Source organism: Idiotropiscis lumnitzeri, chromosome 7, assembly GCF_059441095.1.
Source record: "Idiotropiscis lumnitzeri isolate Australia: NSW breed Sydney's pygmy pipehorse chromosome 7, RoL_Ilum_1.0, whole genome shotgun sequence".
NCBI lineage: Eukaryota > Metazoa > Chordata > Actinopteri > Syngnathiformes > Syngnathidae > Idiotropiscis > Idiotropiscis lumnitzeri.
The window spans coordinates 13,086,621-13,106,029 of NC_142397.1; the positions used below are offsets into that span (position 1 = coordinate 13,086,621).

The 19,409-nt window shown below is 40.6% G+C and overlaps 3 protein-coding genes, 1 long non-coding RNA gene and 1 other non-coding gene across 7 annotated transcripts; 2 read left to right on the forward strand and 3 right to left on the reverse strand.

Annotated features, from left to right (window-relative positions):
- Nucleotides 1-1,483: 1,483 nt before the first annotated feature.
- Nucleotides 1,484-7,577, reverse strand: bcap29 (B cell receptor associated protein 29). Its single transcript, XM_088300181.1, has 8 exons — nt 7,415-7,577; nt 6,925-7,035; nt 5,760-5,860; nt 5,319-5,466; nt 5,105-5,240; nt 4,630-4,732; nt 2,441-2,541; nt 1,484-2,348 (listed from the first exon to the last, which is right to left on the reverse strand). Exons 2-8 carry the CDS (start codon nt 7,014-7,016, stop codon nt 2,313-2,315), a joined length of 717 nt encoding a protein of 238 aa, XP_088156307.1. The 5' UTR covers nt 7,017-7,035; nt 7,415-7,577; the 3' UTR covers nt 1,484-2,312.
- Nucleotides 7,578-7,938: 361 nt separating this feature from the next.
- dus4l (dihydrouridine synthase 4-like (S. cerevisiae)) lies at nt 7,939-11,813 on the reverse strand. The gene is made up of 6 exons (XM_088300659.1): nt 11,481-11,813; nt 11,127-11,248; nt 10,913-11,030; nt 9,512-9,634; nt 9,223-9,449; nt 7,939-9,145 (listed from the first exon to the last, which is right to left on the reverse strand). The coding sequence occupies exons 1-6, from the start codon at nt 11,567-11,569 to the stop codon at nt 8,880-8,882; spliced, it is 945 nt and encodes a 314-aa protein (XP_088156785.1). The 5' UTR covers nt 11,570-11,813; the 3' UTR covers nt 7,939-8,879.
- Nucleotides 11,814-12,127: 314 nt separating this feature from the next.
- trnav-aac (transfer RNA valine (anticodon AAC)) lies at nt 12,128-12,200 on the forward strand. The gene has a single exon. It is a non-coding gene; the product is annotated as a tRNA-Val (tRNA).
- A 1,795-nt stretch (nt 12,201-13,995) lies between these two features.
- rflnb (refilin B) lies at nt 13,996-18,456 on the reverse strand. 3 transcript variants are annotated; one of them, XM_088300587.1, is made up of 4 exons: nt 18,198-18,456; nt 17,516-18,088; nt 16,224-16,309; nt 13,996-15,231 (listed from the first exon to the last, which is right to left on the reverse strand). In XM_088300587.1, exons 2-4 carry the CDS (start codon nt 17,705-17,707, stop codon nt 14,880-14,882), a joined length of 630 nt encoding a protein of 209 aa, XP_088156713.1. In that variant the 5' UTR covers nt 17,708-18,088; nt 18,198-18,456; the 3' UTR covers nt 13,996-14,879. The 3 variants fall into 3 exon arrangements, with proteins under 3 accessions (XP_088156713.1, XP_088156711.1, XP_088156712.1); XM_088300585.1 differs by having other exon boundaries at nt 17,516-18,121; XM_088300586.1 differs by having other exon boundaries at nt 17,516-18,456.
- LOC148333635 (uncharacterized) lies at nt 17,522-19,351 on the forward strand. The gene is made up of 2 exons (XR_015844235.1): nt 17,522-18,199; nt 18,719-19,351. It is a non-coding gene; the product is annotated as an uncharacterized LOC148333635 (long non-coding RNA).
- The last annotated feature ends 58 nt before the right edge of the window (nt 19,352-19,409 follow it).

The following is a 19,409-nucleotide window of genomic DNA, read 5'->3' on the forward strand; positions in this document are numbered from 1 at the left end:
TGTAGCACCCGCTTAAAGAATTTAAGAATGACGACAGCCCAGGAGGACAAACAGATCACAAGGGCTGTAATAAGCAAAAATGACAGCGACTGAATCCAACAGACCTACAGTATAGGCGGGTGAGTGCCGGAGAGCACAATGACCCGAGGACTCCACTAATGCGCAGCCCTTGACCCCACACAATAAGTGCAAACTGCAGTATCGGGTAGGGTTGGAAGAGAGTAACGAGATTACCGGGAAGGTCACTGCAGCTTTGACCGCCACTCGCACCAACCTCCCAGAAAACCCTGAATGTTTTGCGCCACAAAGTGCCTTGCAGGGGTTACAAACAATGCTGCAGTTGTGTGCTACGTGTGTGCTTTGGCATATCAGAGGCCAGTCTCCTGTAAGGAAGCCTGCAGCCACACATCAACAAGGCGCCAGAAAAACAGTGGCACTCAGCCTCCTGATTTATTGGACTTTCATCCTATCAAAATGGATATTCTAGCAATGCTAACAACAAGCATCATGGATCAGATCGTTAATTAATCCTCAATTAATCTCAAACTTTTTTAAAAGTGGGATGTAGCAAAGAAAGAACATGAAAACTACACACATCGGCACAGATCTGATATTTGAACCCTTCACCTCAGAATCATAAGGCAAACGTGCTAAGTGCTGAGACCCACCGCGCTGCTCTAAGCGGATCCATCGCGTTAATTCCAAAGCAACTTGTGACTCACTGTACCACTCTAGCCATACTCATTTACTGGTTGAACGGGAATGCTGACATACTAACTGTACTAGACTGCTTAGCAACCATTCTTGGCAATGCCTTGCTTTGCTAACAGGCACCTAATTACATTTATATTCTCAAATTGGCATATTTGGAGTCACCATGGCGATGACTTACTGCCATGCTTGCCTCGTGCTGTATGCTAGTTTCCATGCAATAAACTGTGCCAGACGTTGCCCTCGGCTTTCGACCATTGGCTTGACTGTGACACAAATAGTTCATGTTGCTGATACATATTTAGCTCTACCTCGACATTGTTAGACTTTATTACACTAGTGACTTTCTTTTGTGACATTTTTGGGGGGTGTTGAGTGCATGCGAAAAAAGAACTGATGCCAAAACCCAACAGACATGATGCTCTCAGGCATTTAAGATATTTCTTTCTTGGGGGGTATCCTCCTTATATACTTAGCAATTGTACATTCTTGATATGTACAAAAAAATAATGTACTAGAATATTGTTTTGTAAGACTTCATCCTTATGGAGGACATATGCTGTATAACGTAATGGGAGGTTCAACTGAATTGTGACTACTGTCTTTTGAATTCGGCCCCGTCAGGCACAAGTATTAAATCCAGACCAATAGTGGCAATGAGGTTTATCAGAAGGAAGTTACAGAGAATGTAACTTGCATTTCAAGAAATCCGAATGTATGGAATTTTTAAGGATTATTTTTGTAAAAATGTAAAAAAAAATAAATAAAAAAATGCAAGTAATAAACGCTTTTAATACCCAATCCAAAAATTGTATTGGGGTGCTTTGTATAAGATGCCTACTTAAAAAAAAAAAAACATTCTGCATCTTCCTGACAAACATGTGGCAATACATGACCAGTAAAATGAGCAAGGTGCACATATAATCCATCTCCCATAGATTAAGTGAATTTGGGGGGCGGGGGACCCTTGAGAACATACACGCAATGTCCTATACACTAAAACTCGCACACTGTCACCATAACACATAAAAAAAAAACATTCTGTGACACAAGCGTAAGTCACCTCTTCCATTTTTTTCATTTGACACATTCAATTTAAGACATGGCAAAAACGGTAGAATTGCCTGATTTTGGACATCGTTACCACCAAGCTGCACCACGAAAATTAAAGTTAACAAAGACAATGATGTGCTTCGTCCAAATAAATGTAAACTTGTGAGAGCAGCAACTTTTCACTAGTGATTTTGGTCGGGAGTGAGGAAAAGATAAATTAGATTTTAAAACACGTAAAAGAAAAACGGATCATTTCTGAGAATGACTGAAAAGCAAGCTTAATGGGCATCGTTTTCCTGTAAAAACCATGACGGCATGCTCCAGAAAAGTCCCAAACTAAAAATAGAGAGCGTTGACTCGAGCAGCAATCCTCTTAGTTGCAGTGCCAAACAGAAACAGGAAAGCGGGCGTGAAACTCCACCTTAAGATAGTCAGGCGCCAAGAGACCCAAAACGATGAAAAATTTGCTCCATTCAAATGCTTGTGTGTAATTCAGGCGTCATTTGCGCTGTGGCACAAGGAGCTGTGTGAAGAACTTGCTCAAAAGGCTAGTCTTCTTTTCTGTTAACAGGACTTTGAGCATTCTGGAAGACAAAAGAGTACAGGGGGGGGGGGCAAATATTACTGTGAAGTTGTTGGCGAAGACTTTTTCCTGACTTTTAGGAAAAAGCATCACCTGAAGCTCCTGATGCTCTTTGAGCAGTCTGTCATACTCCCTGGCAAGACCATCCGTCTGTTTCTTCAATCCATCGGCATCGCACTCAGACTTCTTCAGTGCTGCATTGTCCACACATCAACACACATCAGAGATTAAAACCAAACAGCAGAGCCAATGGCTCCGCCAAGGTTGAACAAACAGCACAAATGGGTATTAAAAAAACAACTAAAAAATTGTGAAGCGACATATTGTTTGTTCGACCACTGTGGCGGGCAGCAGTTTGCGCAACCAACAGCACACGTTTCGACATGCTCCAGGGAATGGATGTCAATGAATGGCCTTAACTGTGAAGCCAAGCTACACACAAAGACAGAAAGATGCAAACAACATACTGTCACTGATACTCGCGCAACATATAATCGGCACGCCCTGCACTGGGTGAAAACCAATCGGAAGGCATGTTTTCGGGCTGTGAAATATATTCAGATAAACAGTTCGCATTGAATCCCTTCAGTGTAACGGACTTTATCGCATTATAAAATTAAGCCTAAAAAATTTAATGACGCTGTTTTGGAATTGACCAAAAAATTAATTAAAAAATAAAACAACAAGAAAAAAGTAATATTGAGGACATTTTCCTGCGCAGATCTCAAAACTCAAGATTAAAGCTCAGCACAATTAAATGCAAAATAAACAAATAAAATGATTAGAATATAAGCAGTGTTATCCGCTAATATACTTAAGACGTAATAGTTTCCTCATCCTGTCAAGCGTATACGTTAATGTACTAACTGACTGATTTTCAGTTTTCAGACATATCTGCTTACTGAGTAACTAACTATTGTACTTTTTTTTTTTCCTCTACATACCAATTACCAGAGCGGGACAGTCTGTCCCGGGGGCAGAACGGTCCGGTCCCAGCCGGACATCCATTTTTGGAGCGGCGTGCAGGGGGGTGACCAATTTTAAAAAAGGCTTAAATTAATCACGGCCTGAGGTGGATTTTAGTCCGGCCCGCGAATTGGCCCTCGTGTGTGTGCTGAACCTACTCGCAAAATGGGCAAACGTCAAAAGTTACCTCAAAACGGGTCAAAAGTGCCACTACCAACTGTGCTTTGGGTAGTATTCTTGTTTTCCGTGTGATCCCTGAAGTGCAAACGAAGGTGATTGGCTCATGTCACTGGTTGAGTGAAATGTTGTTCTATATAAGATGCGGAATAGTTGCGACAGAGAAGTTGAATAAAGCAGAACAGTTGGCAGAACGATGTGTGCGAGATTGGCTGATTTTATCAACATAAGACACATTGGACACGTTCATGGAGAAGAAGAAAGAAGAGGAATGGAACAAAGAAGAAGGAGACGAATAAGACCATAATAAGGTAAGCGTATTTGAAAAGCTAGCTAACGATCTTTAAATAAACCTCTGCCGTTAGCATCTCTCCCATGGCAAAACAACAATTTTTATTTTATGAATAAGGCCCGAGGGTCGAGGCCGGAAGGCAAGCCAGATTGCGGCCGGAGGGCGGGGGACTGACCAGCAAAAAAGGGTAAAGTGTAATGCAAATCTCGCCAGACTTTGTTAAAAGGCGCTTATTCTGGTGTTTGGCTATGCTAGGCAACATTTTACGTTAACTTAGCAATTAGCATGACTTTGCAGTTTTCTCCTTGTTCTCTTCTATTTCGGTTGTTCGCATACTGAGCTCGTCCTCATCTCCATTTAGTGATAGCGATACCTTACCGAAGTGGAAGCTTATTCGTCACCAAGGAGACGAATAGTGCTTTGGAAGGACGGTGTTTAATTGTGCCAGCTAGCTAGCTTTAGTTCGTAACTGCTGGGCTGCAAGCTGGCTTAGCGCCTAGCATTCCCCCGTAGTTTCCGAGCAGCCACAAAAGGAGGGAGAACGGGAGACTGATGAACATGGATTAAACTTTTTTTTTTTTTTTAAACCAGCTTGAAGCGCGTTAAAAAACCGGACTGGCAGGCGAAAGCTCTAATCAAACTCCAAATCTCCAAATTCCTCTAACCAAATTTTCCATCACAATTTTCATCAAAACTTTCGGACATATCAGCCGATGTGTCAGACCTGAACAAGACTTGTAGTTTTTGTGTGATACGAACATTCTAAACAAGTAAAACTTGTAGTCCGTTAAATATGGTACTTTGGTAGTGTACTCATTCATGTGCAGCGCTGTCAAATGACACTAACCGTCTTCTGAAGTCTTCAGTTCGTCTTTCAGTTTCTCCACCTCTTTCCGCAACAGCTCCATGCCCTCTGCAGTTGCCTTATCTCCTGACCCCTCCATCAGAGTCTGGGGTGACATGTCAAGCACATAGTGGCGTTGAAATATTCATCAAAAGAGTACGCCTTCATGTAAAAAAAGAGCCTTTTTACAAGAGGAATTAACTTGTCAGGACCGTGAATGTGCCATTTCCTTTAAATAGAATAAGAAATATCACAAAGAACAGTATTCGTAGCTTTTTTTTTTTCCGTCATGGACCAAAAACGTGTAAATGCACTCCAAAGCTATTCATTAATTAATTTCAAAGAAACAAGAAATCAGCCACATCAAACCGATTTATGACTTGTCAGTTTTGGACCGGTTCACTCTATCGTGAAACCGCTTCAATTCGAGTCGGTTTTCTTTACACCCCTATGATCAATATCTATCAACAGAAGATACCTTCTTCAGCAACTCGTTGTCTTCCAAGTACTTGTTGGCTGCTTCATTTGCATGTTCAGCCTGTGCCTGCAGTGCAGCAGTGGTCGCAGACACTGAAGCCAGTTGGTTAATCAAGGTAACCACTCGCTTCATAACCCTTTTAATAAAATGAAAAAAAAAGATGTAACCTGGCAGGGTTATTTGTTTGATCTGAAAGAGAAAAGCAAAAACTCACAGCCAGAGGAAGACGGCAAAGCCAGAGATGTAAAGGTTTCGCTGTGCCCGGAAAAGCTTCATGTGCATGTGGTCATGCATGTTGGGCAGCAGTTTGGCATCTGTGCCGAGATTTTTAACGGAGTACTTTCTCACTTCACGCACCGCATCTACAGAGGGAGGAGCAAAGCATGTTGTTACGCCATCACCTTTTAATGATCAAAAACACCACTTGGAAAATTTCACATTAGTTATTCGTCAGCTGGATTAATTCCAACAAAGTGTGATTATCGTATTGTTTTCATTTATTTGTGATGCCACAAATGAGGGATATGATACCAGCACTGGCCAAAAAGTTACAAAATAAACAATGATGATCCTTAATTAGAACTGATTGTGTGCGATTCAGTTCTTTCTTGTTATTATTTTGAAATATATCATAAACAACAATGATTGCACTTACCGAGGAAAAGGACAATAAGTATGATAATCATTGTAAGGAAGACTTTGTTCCCAAAGCGGGCAACTGGGCTCCAGATCCTCAAATAGAAAACACTCTGCCACCTGAAACACACACGCACACACACACACACCAGGCAGTGGTTCACTGTTCAATGTAAACACTATTTCCTATAGAGCGCACTATCAATTTGTTGGGGTTCCCGAATGTCCAGGGAGGATAAATGTAGGGCACACAAAATGACTCACAATGCACTTTGAAAAGCAGTGAGCATCAACACGCTAATATAGACCACAATGCATCGTGAGCAGGAACGTTTCAATCAAGTTAGTGAACACGGCAGCCTGCACACCCACATTCAAAGCTTGTTTGCTTATTCTGCAATGCAGCGGTGGCAACGGCAAAGAAAAGGAATCTGGAGCGGCATTTCCATACATGCGAGCTACGAAAAATGTCTTGACGCACTAGAAAAGTGTCTCCTTTCCTCAGGTCTCCCACTAAGTCATTTCAAACTCAGAAATCTACCGTCCGTGTCTTGTATCTGGTTTATTTTTCTGTTTCGTTCAAGGCCTCGATTTTTGAGTATGATGCCACTTGTTCATTAAAAGGTATTGTTGCCTCATAACACTCAATACCTCACAGCTTGTTGCAGGTGTTGTCAACGATTCGAGTGAACTTCAAATTAGATGGCAATTCACTGCGTTGGAAAATACAGTGTAGAGGTAGTTTCGTATGATTAGCGCTCGTGTTTATTTTATATTGTGGCTAGTGTGTGCAGTCTCTGAATCCAAAAGTGGACTTGTTGCATCTCGGCACTGTGTCATGTGCTCGATCTCATCATAGATTTTGACAGTTTAAACTCATACTTAAATTCATAAACAATGTACTGACTATACAGTCTCTTATGCTTATTATGCCATGTGCCAACTGCTAAGCTGCAATATTGCGACTTATGGTCATTGTTTAGCCTACAATGTTATTTCATTCTGTGTATTCACATATCTTACTGCACTTGAAGACACCATAGAGAAAATATGGTATGAGGCAAACAAATTAGCTGGAATGCTTCAATGATTCATGAAGCTCCATTTCACCTTCACTAGTTGTGTGGGTTTGCAATGTTTGTGTTATCTATCAATCTAGTTGCTTATAAAACACTGAGCATCACCTCTTAGCTGAGATGAAGGGCAGGCAGAGGATGACAAGGAAGCCGATCTCCATATAGAGGAAAAGGGCCACAGCGGTCCATTGTAGCGTCATCCTTTAGAAGTGAGGTGAACTTGAAAAAGTGCAAGAGGGCAAGATTAGCGCACACTGGTTTAACAACCTCCGTCATATTAGGACAGGTTCAATAGAAGGCGTGGTCCATCTTCACCATCAGAGTTATTTTCCTGTTTGTCACGGCTCAATACTCTTTGAGCTCACATTATATTACAACGGCAAAACGTCGTCACAAGCAACAATGTGACGTACTATACCCCTCACAAAAGGAACGACCGCGGCACCAAGAGAGAATTAATCGTACTTGTTTATATTTTCCCATGATGGGACATTTCAAGTGGCTGCTACGTGCCCAAAGTTATTAACTGCTTTGTTTCCACAAATATGAACGGGCTGCAAACAGTCTGCAATTTTAAGGATATGCTTTGTTGACTTACCGGGAAAGCACACAATCGACGAAGGAACTAACTAAAAAACTTTTTACAAAAACAATGAGAGCATAAAAAGTTGCATCTGTCGATCAGCTTGCCACACTTCCTGCTTGCAATCGCCGTAATACTTCTAAGAAGCATGTCTTCCGCTGCTTCCTTTCAAACTAACATTCAAGGCAGTCATATGGTGCAAATTCGGTAAAATTATTTGTAAAAACAAAGCTGTTGTCACTCATATTTCACGAAATACTCTTTGCTATTCACGAAGGGACTTTGTAGTCCACTAACGGCGTATTCAGTTCTTCTAAAATACTCTTATTGTGAAAGAATTGTTCACTTCCGTCTGACCTGATCCAGTCAAAAATCATTAAGATTTTATGTGCTCGGTTTCTAAATGTACTTTAAATGAAGACTGTAAATGTCTAAACAAGTCGGTTGAACCCTCACAACTCAGTATTGAATCATATGAAATTTGTTTTATATTTGTTTCTGGCACAGAGAACGAGTGACATGGCATCAAGACACAGGGGTCAGTCAGTCTATTGATTTATTAACAGTATTACAACTGACCACAAATTAGCGGGATGAGGAGTGGTCAATACAAATGACTCACAGTCAAAAGGTCCTGGGTTCAAAATAGCTCCTCCCACAGTCAGAAAACATGCATGTACTGTTACGTTTGCAGTATGTTCCCAGTTGCTGTATTTCTCAAACTGTTTTATCCCCTTCAATTGTTTTATCAAAATATGTCATCTTTACTTTTTTTCTTCATTGTCATCATTAAATAACTTCTTAGTTGATGTATTGAAACATAATAATGAACATATTAGTAAAATAAAAAAATACATGTTTTCAATTAACAGGCTAATTATTTATAATTAATTTATAGATACAATTAACACAGGCATACGTTATTGTTCTATTAAAATTTACTAACAAAATTTGCAATTTCACATTGTTGTTTTATGAAATAATTGGCTAATCAATCCATCCATTTTCTATTGCTTTATCCTTTTAAGGGTAATAATTGAAACAAAATTACTTAATGATGACAGAAAAAAATAGCCGAAATTACTTTTTTTTTTTTAAACTCATCTAGAGATGGCCTGGCCCATCTGTGCATTTTAAGACAAATGTGGCCCTCTGGTACAAGTTTTCCCACCTCTGCTATAAATTGTCAGGAGAAGTTACCTTTTAGGCTTTGTCTTTTAACTAACTTCTTGTGGCATTTAATCACTTTGCGAGTGTCTTCTTTGTTTTACTTTATTGTGAAGCAATGTTTATTTATGAGAGGCGCTATCCAAATAAAGTTTGATTTGTTACGTGAGTGTGAATGTTTGTTTGCCTCTCTGTGACCTGCGATTGGCTGGCAAGCACCCAAGGGTGTCCCCTTGCCCCAAAGGCAGCAGGGCTAGGCTCCAGCTCGCCTGCGGCCCAACTGAGACAAATACGATAGAACATGTATGGATGTTCACGTTCCCAAATCATGCACTGAGCCATATGTACTCTGCAGGTAGTCTATTACAGCTGATGTGCTACATAAAGAATTAAATACTTTTCTCTCAGGCTGGGAGCTAACCCTCTCAAGCATGTAGATGAGATGATTGTGGAAGCACGTAAATGGAGTGCCCTGCTGTACAGAGATGTCCACCCAGTCCCATATACATTCCAAAGGTGTATCTTCATGCCCCGCAAACAAGGCCGGGTTAGCGAGCAACCCTCGTGCTACCATCACACCTAAAAAAAGGAAATTCATTTTTAATTAATATTTTCATAAAAGCAATTTAGATTTGAAAAAAGAAAAAAAGCTTCACCATCAACACCAGTGAGCTGGTGAATAGACTCCACATCGCGTGGGTACTTGATGTCCCCATTGGCAATGACCGGAATGGACACGCTGTCTTTGATTGTCTTTATGGCGTCGTAGTGGACTGGCTGGTGACGCTCCTCCGACGTACGGCCGTGCACCGTTATCCACGACGCACCTGCTGACTCAGCCTTCCGGCACAGATCAACTGTCTTCCTCAGGTCGTTGTGAATTCTACAGATTACAGTTAATTATTATCTTTTTCTTAATCGGGTCTGACACGGTTTCTCTTTTACCTTATTTTAATGGATGTTGTATAGTTTGGATTGTCCACTTGGTTCTTCACATGTCTGATCATGTCTTTAACCAGTTCCGGCTTGTTGATAAGGCATGCGCCATATCCTGCAGACATGGCCCATCTGAAAACAACATTTCAGACAACTGAAAGATGTTACTGTTGCCATACTAAAGCGGGCTTAATAAATAAATTTAGACCGCTCAGAATCAGGGCCCTTCCAAATACAAATAACATCCAATATGTATAGGATATGGGCCAGTCTTTGTCCACAGTCCATGTGAACTTGATGTCTTTGAAATGTGCCAATTTGCGACATATTACATGCTCATGTGTGTACAAACACAAATAAACACATTATAAAAGTGAAGAGCATTAATAAAACCCTTGCTTCAGGTCCCTGAAATCAAACTGTAAAGAAATGCTCCTCAAAGTCAATGACAAAACTGCTCTGCAAAGAAAAGTTATTACGAGCTTTGCACTTGCAATTATGATCAATCCATCGTATTCAAACAATATAAATATAACAATATAACAAATTAAATATTGTTTATTTTTTCTAAGAGTCATTATTAATAACAGCACAGCCAAAAATGATTTTCTTCTCTAGAAACATTGAGGGGGGGTTTCAAACACAAATATAAATTACAGTTTAAACTTAGTATTTCTGAATGTGTTGTATGGTCTTTTAGTAAAGCTAAAGACCTTGGACTCTATTGTAAAAACAAATAACATTATTCATACTAGAAATATTTGATCGATATTTATGTACTTCAAAGTTTATCGGCCACTCCTCCCGGCTGACGTACGGCATAATAAAGTTATAATTATTTATGTATTATTGTTTACTTCAGCGTTGTCACTGCTCAATGTTGAAGTTTATGGAAATATCTACATGTTCTTTTGGTGGTTGTCCATCCAAGTTGTTTAATCTGTTCTAGGGCTGTCAATATTGCATAATTTTAGAAAAAAATATTCTATTGATGATTCATTAATTTTAGTAAATCAAATACGTGCTGACAATTTTATTTTGAATTGACGTGTTTACAAAACCATGCTGTCACAATTACTTTTTATTAACCAATTGTTTTCTGTCACTGTTCAGTAATACATGAAACAACTAAACATCAATTAAGCAATGTCACACGAGCGGGATTGATGTACTCACGAACCTCTTGAAACTGAGTCAGTTATTGATTTGGTCAATGATTAATGCTGCTTTCATGACTGACAGAAATAAGAGAATACTGTTGAGAAGCTGTTGTTAGACCTCAGTTAATTTAATAATCGATTAGTTGTTGATTAATTAACTAATTTTGCCACCTACAATCTGTTTTTCACTCTTGGACTTGCTGTGTAAATCCAATCTATGGAATGGAATTTAAAGCAGATAGACATGCACCTCTGGGGGCATCCACAGTTCAGGTCAACTCCATCTGAGAAAGGTGCAACTGCACACGTTGCATCAACCAGAGTCTGTGCGTCGTGGGCAGCAAACTGCACTATCAGGGGTCTGTCACCTATGGGAGTGAGAAGAAGTAACAGTACATTTTAAAAAACAAACAGCTCAAAATCGATTAGTAGCACTCAAGTTTGTCTGAATTACTCCTACTTACACTCATTGGTAGTGAATTCACTGTCTCTGGCTTTGATGGATCGCACAAAGTCAGACGCAACAATCATTGGAGTGAAGCAAATGTCACAGTTGTACTTCCTTACCAAAGACCTGAAAGCCAGTCTGTGAAGAAATGATAGCACGGGGCTTATGATTCGCTGAGGAACCACTACACTATGTGTATCTGTGGGTTTTAAAACAAGAACTATAGCAAACACATTACTAATACTTTCACAATTACATTAAACACTATTTGTAAAATGCAGTATTGTAGAACCTCACTGCATCAATAATGACGTCTTTCACGGAAGTAAACCCAAAAAGACAAAAATAAATCACAAAGAATCAAACTTACTTTGAATAACGAACCATCGGCGCACATATCTTTACCACATTTCCTTCTTCAAACATGCCCAAGACGCTGTTGTGGTTAGTGGTCTTCATTCTTTCAAAGCTAAAGCGTTAGCACTTGACATACGCAGCTAACACCGCTCAGAGCCCACTCGTTGGCGATCGCAGGCGAAGTACCATCTCACTTTGCCTTTAACTGCTTTAAATCAAACACAAGCACATTTATGCAAATACGACCTTAATCTGTTAAATCTACAAATGGCAGCAAAGTTTTAAGCTTCGAACACATGTGCAACGAGACTCTTTCGTCCACCATGCCGAAACATGTGGGCGTGGCTTGAGAGAAAATGACGCCATCAAACTAAAAGTACAGTTTGTTTAAAAAATAAATAAATACTACTGTTATTATTATTATTATTATTATTATTATTATTATTATTACTATTATTGCCTGTGCACAAATGCTGCGTTCAAGACGTACGGTAAATTACCTCTTAAGTGCTATCATGCAGCAGCTAAACAAATTAAAAAATAAGAATATAATCCATTCATAAATTATATATTCCAGAGAATATCGAATACACCCTTGAAAATGTACCTGGTGTTATATTGATTATGCGTTAAGTGTAAAATTACGTTTGTCGAATGGCAGTTTCCGTAGTGTAGTGGTTATCACGTTCGCCTAACACGCGAAAGGTCCCCGGTTCGAGACCGGGCGGAAACATATTTTACTTTTTAAAAAGAAAACAAGATTTGTGCTTGGAAATTATTTATAACTTATTTTCAATAAATCCACTATTTACTATCAACGTTTCCTTCATATGGACGCAGGTGTTCCTCTAAATTGAATACATTTCACTCTCTGGTCACTACGAGGCGCTCAAACACCACAGAAAAAAAAAATCTCAGTCTCTGCTCAGTCAAAATTAATCTACACGATAGCGCGACAGCTGAGTTAGTTAATTGGTGGTTATCTTGATCTTGATTAGCTATTTATTGTTTATATTACTATTTATGCAGGCAGAGCCAGCCCAGCCAATGTGGCGCCCTAGGCTAAATGCCACATGTTTGTTTTTTGGAACGCTAACGCGCTTACAAAAAAAATGAGTAGTAGCATTTTGAACAAAGCGGGGAGACTTTCTACGGTCATTTGTCTTTGTTTGCCGGACAGTTGTTTGTTATTCCAATACCAATTACATTCCAGTGTGTCATATACATGGCCAATAACGATTCTAAATTTAAAAGACGTCACACGATTTAAAACACAAAATGGAAGATTTCTATGACTGGCTCATTACTGTTAATTTAACAGCAAATAAAGTCAGGAGGAACCTCATTTCTCCTCGACGAACCAACTGAGGTTTCTATTTGAGGTAGAGTTATTCGTATAGTATGCATCTTATTTACTGCATCTAGTGCTTACAAAAGTAAAAACAATTGTGCAAAAACGCAAACAGAGCAAACACACGTACGTACGTACATGCGCACTCACAAACACGCATCTGAGGAGTTCTGCGACGAAAATGTTTGAGGGGGTAGATATCTCATCAGACCAATATTTACAATTAAAACATTTAAAAGCTACATCACACGTGCATCAGTTAGCCAATTAAAGCTACCATAATGCATATTTTATTAACATTCTATTAACTAAGGATTGCACACTATAAATTATTTAAAAAGCGATAGCTTACAAAATGCCATGTAATGTACGTTAGAAGTTGTTTAACTTGCATGTCACGTTTAGGAATAAAACAGGTCAGAAGTAAACATCTGCGCAAATTTAACTTATTGTGACGCAAACAAACCAGACCAGGTTGCCAATATCTAGTTCTAGTTACATGACATGTTGCCTCAATTCTAATAGTTGCTAGTGCAGTTGTCTTCTTTGGCTAATATAAAGCCTAGTCACATGACTCATTGAAGTCAGCATAACTTTTTCTTTTGCTGATTTCGGCTCTTTGTTTTTCACACTGCAACACTTGATGACATGGTCTTTTACTTTGAACCATGATCTTCCATCAAGTGTAGTCTTCATAACAGTGGCAGTCATGACTTTTTACATGACCTTTCGCCGACACCGTCGATTCACCCATCAAACAACCGGAGTCATGTGACATAAAAACATCTCCGTTGATTTTTATTTCTTTTACATGTATCACATAACCCAATCAATTGCATGCAGGAATATTGGTCTATGTTACCAACCCTGAAAGTCGCAAGTTGGTCGAATGGCCCCAACCCCCCACTCCTTGTCTCTTTTGGACACAACTTGGATGACTCCCAGCAGCAAGTGGATGTAGTTTTTTTTTTAGATGACACTGGCACAAGCGCCATGGGGTCACCCACATCGCCCACAGCCACAACCGGCCCTGGATGCGGTTTGCATGTAGTAGTGATTATTTCAACTGCCAGCACATCTGAAATGTCCATGTTATTATTTGTGTGGAAACAGCATCTGTCCGTCCATCCATCTCAACCTCAATACTGCTTATCCTCAACCAAAAAAACCAAACAAATAGAGTTTGAGTTAATTTATTTCCAAACGGCACAAAATAAGTCAGCAACAGCAAAATAATCATGAAACATCAGTGAGGCACAGAACACAAAACACCACAAATACTGTTCTTCTGACAAGATGCATGTATCAGATGATAACATCACTGCTCTTAAGAGTAATGCCAAATTTTACTCAAATGCCATAGAAAGTGAAGTGGAATGCAGCGCGTTACTTTTCCACTGGTAGGCCAGTGAGCGATAAACAATAAAGCATTTGTCACTTTAAGACTCACGTTCCATCTATGTCACATGCATTAGTCATTCATACAAAAGCTTACTCATACTGAATGACTTCTAAAATTCACAGACATTAGTATAATGCATGTGTTAATGCCTGGAATAAAGGCAGGGGAGATCTTAATTTGTGTTAATTTAGTGCTAAAATTGGGGGTGGGCGGGTCCCTCATCAGTAAGTATTCATTGTACAGTGCGGTTATTAAGGGAGTGATTTCTTAGCATGCACAACAGTGAATTTATCTTCCTATCCTTAACCAAGTACGGTTATCAGTCTTTGTTTAACACCAGGCAGTGACCAAGTTAATGGGAGGCTTCAACAAAGAGCAAATCTTTATCCTCCACGGGGCAAGATCGGCAAAAAACACAAAAACTGAGATCTGGGAAAGTAATATAAAAGGTCATTTCTAATGGATGACACATCCACGGGCAGGATTATGAAGGCATGGATATTACCTCTATTTCAGGGTGTCTTTACATCTCTGCTGTATGTAACACGGCACATATGCTCCTTGTTCACTGGCATTAAAAAAAATATAAAAAATGTTAACTAGCAACTGAAATGTCAAGACAACACAGCAGGGTCAGCGACAGCCAGCCAAGGACTATCTTACAGGACAGGATTGATCAAAATGACCTCTTCTGTCTTTCTGAGGTAGCCAACTGCTGCCACCAACTCCACGCTGGAGAGGAAACGTCTGGCTCGTCGCCGGTTGTGGGCATAGCTCAGCTCTGTGCGGTAAACGGGACTCGTTTTTTTGGGGTAGATGATGGTGGTGCTTGTAAAGCTCTGCGGGCGATGGCGGGGCTGGAAATCCAGCTGTGTCTTATAATGACGCCAGGTGCCGTTGGACACGGCCATGATGGTCTGCGTGCAGTGCTCCAGGACCTGACCCCACGGCTGCAGGGTGACATTCTGAATGAAGTGGCGGTCCGAGTCATAGTGCACTGAGGAGGTGTATCTGTGGATGAAAGAAGACGATTGAGGTGGGTACAATTTTAATGAAATATACTATAACCTCAGTATTTTTGTTAAGAAACGCTACTTTTATTCAGTTTCCTTGAGTTATATTTCGCTTGCAACTTACACGGCAGTCACATGATCACAGACAAAGACCCGTGGCAACAAAAAAAGAAAAAAGGGACTTATTAATGTGGAGAATGGAATTAGCAAGGGAGGATAGTAGTGCAGTGATAGTTAAAGTGATCTTGTTACACATGAACTTATATTTTTGTCTATTTGACATTCATGGTCTGATTGGAAAAAAAGATAAAGCTGAAGTTTCTCACCAGTAATAACTATAAGTCATTTTGCACTGAATACTTTTTTTAATGGATTCATATTCTTATAGGGGAATTTAATCCAAAATTACTTAATATGATCCAACCGGCCCCACAAACAATATTGTGATTAGATTCGCGGAAATGAATCAAGCAGCAATATCCGTCCTCCATTGTTTTTTATTTCCAACTCAGTGGCTCGCCATTTTGCCACTTGCTGTCACCTACATATGACATCACAGTTGCTCAGGGGTCAGTTCACTTCACGACCAACCACGGCTCAGCTTGCAAACAACACATGACCAAATTTCGAAAACAGGTGAATAGTTATTGGTTGTTACCTGACCAACTGTGATGTCAATTTTGGTCGACAAGATGCAAAACGGCCACCCTTCCAACGCCCCTGTAAGGGTCCCAGGTGAATTGAAGCCAATCCCAACCAATATCAGGTCGCACATACTCAAACAAACATTCCCTTCCAAATTCAAACAATATTTTGAGTTTTCAATGAATCTAACATGTATGTTTTTGGACTGTGGGAGGGAGACAGAGTACCAACAGAAAACCACACAAAGCCTGGCTAAACAAGGCTGCAGCCTCAGAACACAGATCGCGAACACTGAGACGATATAGAAAACGGATGGACGGATTGAAGGACTTTAACACAACCCACCTTACTTCTTTAGGATGTAAAGGGTCAATTGCAATACCCTCCCCATAGGACAAAGGCTGGAAGGAACCAGAGGGCAACGCTGTAACCTTCAAAATAAATCAAATTAAACAAGTATATTAGGATGAAAGCTCATGTGGTCCATCTTATTCTAAAGTGAGCAATTGAGTTAATTTCACTTCACGTGTATTTGAACAGAGACAAGATAGAAAAATGAACAAATCTAATGTACAGCATGATGACATCATGATAAACAATAAGTAAGCATAGTAAGCTTATTCATCAGAATATAAGACTGAAGTTTTATTACTAATGTATACTACATTTGTCGATTTGCAAATTCACTTTTTTTTACCTGTTGAACTTAACTAAAATTTTCAATTAAAAACACACGCATTTGCTCCCCTGCATACATTTTGTGCTGCAAAAACACCCTGGTCCAGCTATGGCGCCATGTTAGCAGAGGAGCAGCTTGTCACTGGCTAATAGGCGGCCCCGGTAATGAACGGTGGCATGATGCAAGATAACTAACTGTAGTTCCTTTTGAGGTTGACAAAAGCAGGGTAGTCAACATTTCAAGATCGTACAGTACAGTGCCAGTTGTGGACTTTAACAGCAGACCATCTGGTAACGACCATGTTGCTTTTTTAAAAATCGACTTATCACACCTATTTTGAGGCATTTGGAAACATCCAGACAAAGTTACAGCCAGTTTGTATGATGCTAAAGAATACAATACATTTTGTCACCCAACCATGAACGGTGGGAGCTGCAGGAAAGATGTCCACTGGGCTGAGCCAGCCATCCGCTGGCAGCAATGGTGTGGCAATCTGGTAGCCCAACAAACAGGCAGACGGGTGGTCGCACCGCAGAGATGGATTTTATGGCAATCATAGCCGTTCCCTTTGCTTTTCTCGACACAAAATGTCTCTTTGCTTTTACTTGTTCCTAGTGTCGCACACTCAGTCACGGGCCAGTCTATTGTGTTAAATACAACAATGGGTCCTTTTTTTGCCCACTTGGAGTCTTTGATATGCCATGACTATTACTGCTTAACATAGACAAAATTTAGACACTGTTTTGTTCCCTTATTGAAGTTCTTTTTTGCGACTTTGGTCTTGTTGATCTCACGAACCTACCTTTTTAAAAAAATGAAGGGGGGGGGTATGATAAAAATGAGGATGCAAGCACTCGTCACCCTGGCCACCCCACTGAAAAATTTCTTGCGACGCCCCTGACAGTGACAAAATGACCAAAAACAAACAAACAAACAAAAAAAAACATCGATTACCCACCTGCGATCCGCTTCCTTCGCCCTCCGGTACCGGACTCACTCCACGGGCTTTGTCCTGAGGCAAGAGCCAAGCGCTGGGACTCGGGCTCGGTGGTAAACCGGAGTCCGGGCTGTCTAGCCCTCTGTCCGCCCGGCAGCTCATGCCCAGCGGGTCCTCTTCGCAAACATTTAGAAAGTTCAACCGTCCGAGCATTTCCTTTTCAAGTGAGAAGTTGTGAAACTCGAGCAGCCAGCAACGCTTCTTGCGAAGGAGAACGACCTCCACAACGTGGTTCTCTCACTTTTGCGGCGTTTTTTCTTTCTGTCATGCGTGGTCACGTCTCACTGCTTCCCGGGTTACTTTCACGGGTGCAATCAGGTGAACTAGAGCCAGCTGAGCCGGTGACCTCGTAAATTGGAGCCCGCTGTTTTTTTTTTTTGTTTGTTTGCGTGTTTTTTGCACTTGAAATCGCGCGCGGGCGTGTCTCTATAAGAGCCCGGTGTCCTCCTCGGTTCTCTTTCCTGCTTCAAGCTTGAGGTCACCTCGATCCTTCTCCCAGCGACTGTCTTGACGCTCTCCTTCAGGGTGGCTGGGCTTGAGTTTGGCGCAAATTTAAAACCAGTTAAGCTGCCGGGAAGGTGAATCGATTTGAATTCACGCAACTTCACAGTTAGTCTGCTGTAACTGGAAAGGCTCTACTCACCGGTGAGACGCTAAAACCTCGTTGGTCCACTTTGTCGCTAGTCCATTCATTCATTCACATACTGAGGCTGATCCGTCCTCAATAAACCCCTGGACACTCGGCTTATCCTTGACATCTATCAGCTCATCGGTGACTCGAAGCCAAGCATTTGTTCCCCGGGATTTGCCTAATTGTATTGCACTTTGCTTGTTTTGGTGCAGAAAAGCCACCAATGTAGTCCACTTCTGACCCGTCACGAAGGGCGGTCCATAGGGGGCCGTGCCCGCCCACCAAGTTGCTTGTGCCTCGCCCCACTTGAGGCTTGAGTCTCTGAAAAGTTTTTTTTAATTATTTTTTTTTATATATAATTGTAGAAAATACTATAAATTTGCATACTTTGTATAACGTTTTTTTCCCCTCAAAAGTGAGTTCACCCTACCTAAAAGGACTGTTGGCTGAGGCAGGGTCCGCATTTCTTGGATTCAGAATGCGATGCGACTCGACTGCTCATGGTGTCCAATTTTGCCACTGTTTATCCATAGAGGGCACTTGAAGAGGAGCCTTTGAAGATGTCCAAGGATCCAGCCTGCAAATTGTCTCTCTAGAATGGAGAAAACCCTGTGCGGTCAAGTTGTGCCGGAAGTGATGTCATGTGGCTGGGAGAATGTTGCCGGGAATGCGGCCTTTTGGAGGACGCAACCTGTGAATTTGGACATGTGCCGACTATGCATCACAGTAGAGTTTGGGGGTAGCATGTGCAAAGTGTTGTGAGTTTGTTAAGCACGTTAGAAATGGTCATAACCTGTTCCACCAAACAGATTTGTTAGTGTTTAGTGTAACATTTTCCATGTACCAGCCTAGTGATAGTTACGTTGTTGCGAAATCAAGTACCAGAAATGCATTTTATGTTCCCCCAAAGACTAAGGTCAGGTCTACTCAAAGTAGTCTGCTCAAATCCGATGAGCAGGGCCAACTTCTTCCTTTGTTAAACACCTTCTATATTAAATTAACAACAAAGTCGAATGGTACAAATAATCGTACATGCCGAATTTGATTTTTGACCATTCGTGTATTTGTTTTTTAAAATGTATTGAATGTCAATTGTCAAAATACTTCAGGGGCCTGATATTTGAGCCATTCCACATAAATCATAAATGTTTATTTACTGGCTTGTACCAAGTATTCCGTCTTTTAGTCCAGAATACTAAACTATTCTATTTCAAGCCATTAATT

What these genes read in the sequence shown, in the direction of transcription:
- bcap29 (XM_088300181.1), bottom strand. Translation starts at nt 7,016, where the DNA reads ATGACGCTACAATGGACCGCTGTGGCCCTTTTCCTCTATATGGAGATC. An exon ending in ACTTATTGTCCTTTTCCTCG is followed by an intron (nt 5,467 to 5,759) that starts GTAAGTGCAATC and finishes CTCCCTCTGTAG; the next exon opens with ATGCGGTGCGTGAAGTGAGA. An exon ending in TTTGCCGTCTTCCTCTGGCT is followed by an intron (nt 5,241 to 5,318) that starts GTGAGTTTTTGC and finishes TTTTATTAAAAG; the next exon opens with GGTTATGAAGCGAGTGGTTA.
- rflnb (XM_088300587.1), bottom strand. Translation starts at nt 17,707, where the DNA reads ATGCTCGGACGGTTGAACTTTCTAAATGTTTGCGAAGAGGACCCGCTG. An exon ending in GCGAAGGAAGCGGATCGCAG is followed by an intron (nt 16,310 to 17,515) that starts GTGGGTAATCGA and finishes TTTATTTTGAAG; the next exon opens with GTTACAGCGTTGCCCTCTGG. An exon ending in TTACATCCTAAAGAAGTAAG is followed by an intron (nt 15,232 to 16,223) that starts GTGGGTTGTGTT and finishes TTTCATCCACAG; the next exon opens with ATACACCTCCTCAGTGCACT.
- dus4l (XM_088300659.1), bottom strand. Translation starts at nt 11,569, where the DNA reads ATGAAGACCACTAACCACAACAGCGTCTTGGGCATGTTTGAAGAAGGA. An exon ending in TGAATTCACTACCAATGAGT is followed by an intron (nt 11,031 to 11,126) that starts GTAAGTAGGAGT and finishes TCACTCCCATAG; the next exon opens with GTGACAGACCCCTGATAGTG. An exon ending in ACAACATCCATTAAAATAAG is followed by an intron (nt 9,450 to 9,511) that starts GTAAAAGAGAAA and finishes TGTAATCTGTAG; the next exon opens with AATTCACAACGACCTGAGGA.